General features: G+C 30.5%; 1 protein-coding gene across 1 annotated transcript; it reads right to left on the minus strand.

Annotated features, from left to right (window-relative positions):
- Nucleotides 1-293: 293 nt before the first annotated feature.
- Nucleotides 294-3,762, minus strand: LOC124370063. Its single transcript, XM_046828382.1, has 3 exons — nt 3,725-3,762; nt 3,103-3,168; nt 294-838 (listed from the first exon to the last, which is right to left on the minus strand). Exons 2-3 carry the CDS (start codon nt 3,163-3,165, stop codon nt 464-466), a joined length of 438 nt encoding a protein of 145 aa, XP_046684338.1. The 5' UTR covers nt 3,166-3,168; nt 3,725-3,762; the 3' UTR covers nt 294-463.
- Between the last annotated feature and the right edge of the window lie 4,295 nt (nt 3,763-8,057).

Raw genomic sequence — 8,057 nt, forward strand, 5'->3', positions numbered from 1 at the left:
CAAAATAAGAACTGAATATACTTTTTGTAACCAATTATACAATGAAAGTAATGTTCGCTTATAATTTGCGCATAAAACATTCGGCTTTATATTCTAAAATCAAAAATAAAAGTAAGAAATACTCCTGGACCAAAGACGGAGAAATGTTTTATTACCTGTTTTTAAAAGACTTTACAAAAATTACGAAACAAAGGATTATGAATCTTCATCAACAAAATTACAAGTTTGAAATGTAAGTTCTTCAAGCGGGTAAACATTTTAGGTACGCCTAGTGAAAACAAAGTCTGAAATTTTTTATATATTTTTAATGCTTTATTAGTGAAAATATATTTGAGAAGTGCTAAACAAAGAATTATGTAGGGAGATCTAGTCAATGAGATCTACAACTGAAATCGAGGTATGTGCAAGGGGGAAGGTAACACGTTGGAGGTCTCGCTGGTGAACGTTCCTTGAGGAATATAGGCTACAAGCGTATATAATCCGGAGGGTCATCTGGGTAGAAGACCATTCGTGTTTCCATGGATCCAGGGTACCGTGGATGTTGTGGATACCATGGGAATTGTGGATACCGGGGTTGTTGTGGATAATGGCCTCCCGCAGGTTTGCCAACAAACCCTTGGCCCATATCACCATATCCTCCACGGCCATGGCCTATACCTGCACCTGCATGCACGTCTAGGAGATTTGCACCGATCCCAAGTCCGAAAAGCGAGCCCGAGGAGCGAGGAGAAATTCCATTATGCTTAGGATCTGCTCCATCTTTCTTAAGTTCTTCTAAATTTTGGGCCACACTGTTGGATGTTGTGGGAGTTGTGTCTATGGAGCTGGAGATTTCGTCCTGAAAATGATACAGGTATTTTACATTCGATGTATGTGCATGCTACACAAGTCTACATGTGGTAGTGTATGCTTGAGTGCTTTTATTACTTTGTTTTACATGAATATAACTATTGATATAATGATTATATTTTTGAATAAATGTACTTTTATAAATGTGGACACTATATCAGCTACAAGCTTATGAAAACATAATTATAATTTCTTTGTTTGTACATGAGTACAGAGGTAATATTAGGGCCACATGGCCCTTCCTAACATTTACTTAAAAACATTTCTTTTTGTAAACTGATAAAATAGACAAATCAAATGAGAAAATTATTATATGTATTCTAATTCCAATTAATTAAGAAAAAATAATTGTTTTAACACTGTCAAATCTTACTGAATTGTTATACTTTTGTTTCAGTAATTCAGATATTTTAGTAGTTTATTGATGTACTCAGAACTGTTATGAGGTACCTAGATAAATTACATTTGTTAAAGAAGTAACTAAAACTATCAAGTGTTTTACACAAAACGGCCAAATGTGTAGTTCCAAAGGTTTTTACATTTTTATTATAAACTGTCATGACACTACGAATCATAGTTTATTATTAAATACCTCAATTTAAAAAATGTTTTGTCACTTATAGTCCTTTTTGTAAATTTTTGAACAAAATCAAACATTATTGGTTGTAGAATCTGTAAAAACCTTGTGTTTTTTCAAAAGTCTCTAATATATGGGTAATGCCATTTAAAATAATATTACCAGACTTTACTCGTACAAAAGTAAAATTTCAAAAGCCCAGTAATTAAATATTAAAGTGAACACATAATTCTGCATACACCTTGATACGTCTAATTATATTATATTAATCGAGTGGAGGTAACAAAATAGTAATAATATAAGCTTTAGTTGGTAAGTTTGATTGTAGCCGATTAAGGTACCCCAGCTGAAACTGATAATACTAACTGGGCAGTATTTTTAAAATTATATAAGTGATAGTGACAAATTTATCTCTTTTTTATATAACACGAAGGACTTTTTTAAATATACATAATTCTATTTTGAACAAAAAGGATTAATATAAATGATGTGATTTGAAACACAATTATTTAATTACAGTTGCTTATTATCGATTTGTTTATGCAACAGGATTTCGCACATTTGGTATCATTGTACTTTACAAAGTTAGTATAGTTGCGTTATAATTTAGTAACATGCAAACGACGGTATACATTGTTAAATATAAGATATACTTAAAACAATCTAAAAGTAATTTGTTATCTCAAACAGGGTTTAACTACGAAATTGTGTTTCATTTTGACTCTTGCAAATTTCCGATCCATTTTCATTCCACTATGGATATTGACTATTAAACAGAACAACGTATTAAAACTACTGAGGATTTTGTAATAATCGAAATGATATACATTTTATTAGATCGAATACTTCATTCTAAAACACACAATGTTCGTAAAGTCAGTTATATAATCTAAATATGTAGTTAGAATATTACTCAGGACAAGCTTTTGAACTCTTATTTATCAATGTCGCCTCACTTGTGATCCATGAGAAGATTTTTGGATGTGACGAACATTATAATTCATATCAATGATTCTAGATAGAATGTTTTGTTAATTTGGTGGTTTTTTAAAGGTTACTTAAGGGATCAATATATATTATGATTACACATATATTATACATTATATATATATATATATATATATATGTTCGTATATATAAATTTCTCCTCAACAAATGATAAATGATTAGTTGACATAATATATATATATATATAAATATATATATATATATATATTATATATATATATATATATATATATATATATATATATATATATATATATATATATATATGTCAACTAATAATTTATCATTTGTTGATTTTCTTAAATTCATATTTTGAAGAGTCTCCGTTACTTGGTATTTTAACAAGAACTCTCTAGTGAATTAAATTTGACATATTGTCATATTCTATGTCGGTGTAATTTAATCTATTTTTATGTAAGGCTAAAATAAATTTTTATCTAAATTTAATGGTCAAAAGGCATAAAAATTATTGTAATAACATAGAAAATCAAGAAATATATATTCCCATAAAATTCCATTTTCTTAGTTGTTTATCCTAGCGTTTGGATATATTTACGGATATACTTAATAAAATTATATCTTTAAGCTAAATATGTATTTACATTGAAATTAATGGCCAATAAAAGCATATATAACTAAATACTTAATAAATTATATATTCTTTTTACCGTTAAGTCGGTGCGAACTATCGTTACTAGCAGGCAGAAACAGATGAGTTTCTTAAACATCATTTCCTGCAACAACTTATATATAATTAAACAGTTAAACAACTAAATTCTCAATTTACGTGTATCAATTTGTAATAGATAATAGTCTACAAATACAAAAGTAAATGCAATTACTAAACCATATTTAGGTTAACATTCTTTTGTACGGGATTCATTGAATTCAAGTAAATAAAATACAATAACATACTATCCATTAATTTTCTTCTTCGTTATTCTTGAATTTATAATTTATTTGAAATTTTACATTTATTTAACTCAATAAGAAATGTTCGTTCCTATAAAGCAATAAACTATAATAACGCTGACATTTAATTTCTTTCCATCTTCAGTAAATAATTTATAAAAAATATACTATTAATTACACTAAACGTAAAATTCATATTGGGAAGTGCAATACTTGATTATAGTGTCAGAATGCTTTTACCATCAAATTAGTTGTTGATTATCCAAGAAATTATTAGCAAACTGTATAGGTTCAGATGAAATATTAAATAAATATTGCTATAGAATTGCAAATTAAATTTCCGTATGACAAAATAAATTATACAACATAACTACTTACCTTACGTGATGTAGGCTATATCTTCAGAGTATCGTCCAAGACTGAGAATTTAATCAGAAGTATTTTGTCTTATATAGTCATCATAATCAGTTATATGAAATAAAACCATATCCCGTGACAGTTTTGATATCAAGCGCACAGATTTTCCATTGTTTTTTGGCTAATTAGCGTAACCATTGATAAAAGTTCCTTAGACATAAATCGTAAAAGACAGATACGCTCGTAAAAATTGATAACGCTCGATATCAGTACAGTCGACTATTGTTTGATGGTTTTAGTATTGAAATATATCGGGTGAGTTTTTTTTAAAGTGATCCAATAGCTAACTTTTTAATTACACGACTTAAGCACCACACTTTAAATTTGGAACTTGCTCAATTTTAAGTTTCACTCAGGAATGCACTTTCAAATTTTTTGACGATGGCCGCCATTCGAAAAAGTCCGAACCATTAGGTAGTGTGGCCTCCTCGATCACCTGACCTTTCTCCTTTGGATTCTTTCTGTGGGGATCCGTAAAGGATAAGGTGTACCGCACGCCCCCTACAACTCACGAAGACATGCGTGAAAAGGATACGCAACGAGTGCAGCTAAATTGGCGAAGACGGTTTAATCAGGGTACAAAGAGTGCATTTGCCACGATTTAGAAAGTGAATTGAGACAGAAGGGCGGCACTTCGAACATTTCATTTGAACTTGTAAAGTTACTAAGCTATTAGAACTGGTCCTTTGTTTTGGTTTTGCTATTAAAATAATAATTTTTAAATGTGTTCAATAAAATATGTATTCTTTTAATGTGTTTGTTTAACTGTGATCTATCTAAGTCGCTGCTTCTGAAATCATTTTTTATCTCAAATCTTTTTTTACTAAACATTTAGTCGAAAAGTTAAATGAATATCAAAGCAAAATGATTAATCGGCGTAAAATATGTCTAATATCAAAACAAATACAAACTATACACATAACAACACACTAAAAACACATAAAAGTAACATTGATTAAACGTGCTTTAAGAGTTCATGCCACTGATAATGAAAACTTCCAGTCCACGTAGCTCCTGAACCATTAGATATATTGAAAAACTCCCAAGAGCAAAAATGTCTTATTTTTTAAAGTAGAATAAAATACGCGGTGTTCCAAAAGATTGTAAAGTTGGCCGCCATATTGGAAAATGGAGGCCATCTTAAAAAAATTTGAAAATGTATTCCTGAGTAAAACTTAAAATTGAGCAAGTTCCAAATTTAAATTGTGGTGCTAAGTTGTGTAATTAAAAAGTTAGCTATTGGATCACTTTATAAAACTCACCAGGTATAATTGCTAGCTACCGTATCAGACCAGTAGGAAAGTAATTAAATGTTATCAGAAGATGGTTTTTAATGGTTTTGCACGAAAACTAGAGTTTACGCGTAAATAAAATCTAAACGTAATGAATAAAAAAATCAATATAAAATTAATTTTAAATATATTTTATCAGTTGATATACTTAGGGTGTTTCAAGAGAGGTAGGCACATCTTCATGATATGATAGTATACAGAAAATACAAGCAAAAAATTGTATTGAAACGAAATTCACGTAATATCTTTCTTCGTTCGTGCATCTGTCCATTTGTTTTTTATATCTTAAGCATATCTTATGATTCTGCCGTACTTAAGCATTGAAATTTGCTTTCTTACTTTACAGAAACCTCTATACCTTGAAGACCATGCATTACAAATTATGGCTATGAAATTAGTAATTATCTAATTTTAACAAGAATGATTCAGATATGAATTTTATTACAATAAGATTCTATTGTAGAATTAAACTTCATGAAAATCATACTTGCTTTTAGTTTCTACATCAATCAGTAGCAGTATTTTAAAGTTTACGTGACACTATAGGCCTACCGATCTTTTTAAATAGTATAAGTACTGTTTAAGTGCATATTAAAGCATTGCATTTCACTTTTATACGTTTGATCTTGTTGTGCGAATAATATGTAGGTCAATTTGTTTAACTATATGTAAAGTCACATAATTATATACAGTGCACAAGTTATTAGGATTTTGCGATGTGGGGTATAATATTCATAATAGGGAATTGTGTTTACAGATACGATCATAACCACCAGAACACAAAACCACGATAATCCGAAAACATATTCGTAATTACGACTATATATGAGTACCTTTACAACTCGCGCGCGCGCTCACACACACACACACACACACACACACACACACACACACACACACACACACACACACACACACACACACACACACACACACACACACACACACACATATATATATATACATATACCAGAGCATTGTGACATGCATAAGTCAGGAATCACTACAAACATGTTATGTATGTCGGCTCTATGCAAACTATCTCTAAAACATGCATTTAGTCAGCCGTCAGTCCAAATTATGCCGCTTTGCTTAACCGATTCTAAAATATAAACTTACAAGCGAATCTAGAGAATAGAACAGATTAAACATTTCTAGTACACCAAAGCGGAGTCTCAGTATTGTTTTGAGAATATCATATAGAAGGGCGATAAAAAAGACCCACTGTAATTTACTTGTCGCCATCTTGTTCTAACGTGACGGTCGCCATTCACGATTGCCCTTGCAATAACGTTCTTTCACATAAAAACTGTATTACATCAATAAACAATTCAAGAGGCTAACGATAGTTCAATGCAGAGCTATTGTGACCAGCTTAGTGTACTTCAGTTTTAATAATTAGTGTTTCGCTTTTATTACATGTATTTCCCAAGTAGGAAGATTTAACATGTGAGGTTAAATATCTTGATAATTACCCCTTTCACCAGAATATCGTACCCCATTCTATGTTTGAATATCGTTGATCAATTGATAAATGATATAACAAACACGGTACAGTATTTTAATATAAATGTATTTGGCTTAAGGAGGTATTGAAAAAATCAACTAAACATCTAACCTCATATTAGTAAAAATTTCAAAACTTGATTCCGAAATGCCTTGTAGAAACGGTTTATTACGGGTTTGACTTATAAATATTAAGTTAACGTCCATCGGTTTTGTTTCATGAAGGTAAAATTCATTCCTATAAATCTAAAATATTTTACTTAAATAAAAAAAGCATACCTTGAGAAAAGTAAAGTTATTGAAGCGATAAATGTTGAACTCTATCTTATTCCTCACGAGCAGAGAAAATACATCATTTTACATAACCAGAGAGATGAAGAGCGTGAGAATGCACTAAACAAAATCGTACTTAACAAACGTCTTGTTTTTATTATAAAAGTGTAAATATTTCACTAAGTTCAAAGTTTTTACAACCTTTGTGACTTAAAAGGAAGGAACAAAATAAAAATCCCTCTGGTGCATAAAAGTTCCAATACATTCTCTCAATCACAAATCATGATAATTAATTCAATTAATTACCGATCTCATACTCGATAATATACAAGACTGTCAATACATACAAGTAGCGCGCCCTTAATGTTCTTTAAACAAACATTAGAGCCTTCAATAAACGCGCTCGCCCCGGGATGTAGGTCAGGGGTTTAATAGTGAGGGCTCCGGGGAATATCTTTGAGTAACATTGCGGCGTGCCACTTGGGCATTGGAATGTGAGAAGGGTGCTAGTGAGGGTTCCTAGTTTGAGAGCCATAAAATAGAAAATAAATCCAATTTTTTATATCCATGGCGTCTAAAAATCAATAAAACATTGATCATTTGTATTTTTAAAATATATATTTTTTAAAGTTTACTATTTGAGAGAGTTGTTAGACTAATTACAAAATTGAACTTCTATGATTTGAAGATTAATATCTCAAAAGAACGTAGGTGGAAAGTAAGACAGAACCAGGATTCATTTTGATTAACTTACTGCAGGGTAAAGGAGGCCATTTGCAATTTCCGAGGTTTTGTCATCCTCATCTAATGGACCAACTTTATTCATCCCTTACCTCACATCGGCCTTGCGTGCTATAAGATCAAACTTTTTTATGGGTTAAGTACTTTGTAGTTCTGTGGTAGTTTAGTTTATAACATCATATCTCATCTCTCAATATACCACTCATTTCGTCCTGACAATGAAGATTTTAGAAAAGAAAACTTAAGAGGTCAATGAGACAAATACAGGTCAACTTTATTAAAAAGCGGAGATATAGAAAAGGAAGCTGTTTTAAATATCTGTGATATTTTCACCCTGAGTTCATGGTTCATATAAACTAAGCACTTAAAAATAAATATACTTCATTATAATGGAATGGCCATGGTTTAAAGGCAGTTAGAGAAGGAACTCTTACATTTAAATTTATAAAATATTTTCTTTATTCCAAAGTTCATTTTAGATA

Source organism: Homalodisca vitripennis, chromosome X (genome assembly GCF_021130785.1).
Source record: "Homalodisca vitripennis isolate AUS2020 chromosome X, UT_GWSS_2.1, whole genome shotgun sequence".
Taxonomy (NCBI): Eukaryota; Metazoa; Arthropoda; class Insecta; order Hemiptera; family Cicadellidae; genus Homalodisca; species Homalodisca vitripennis.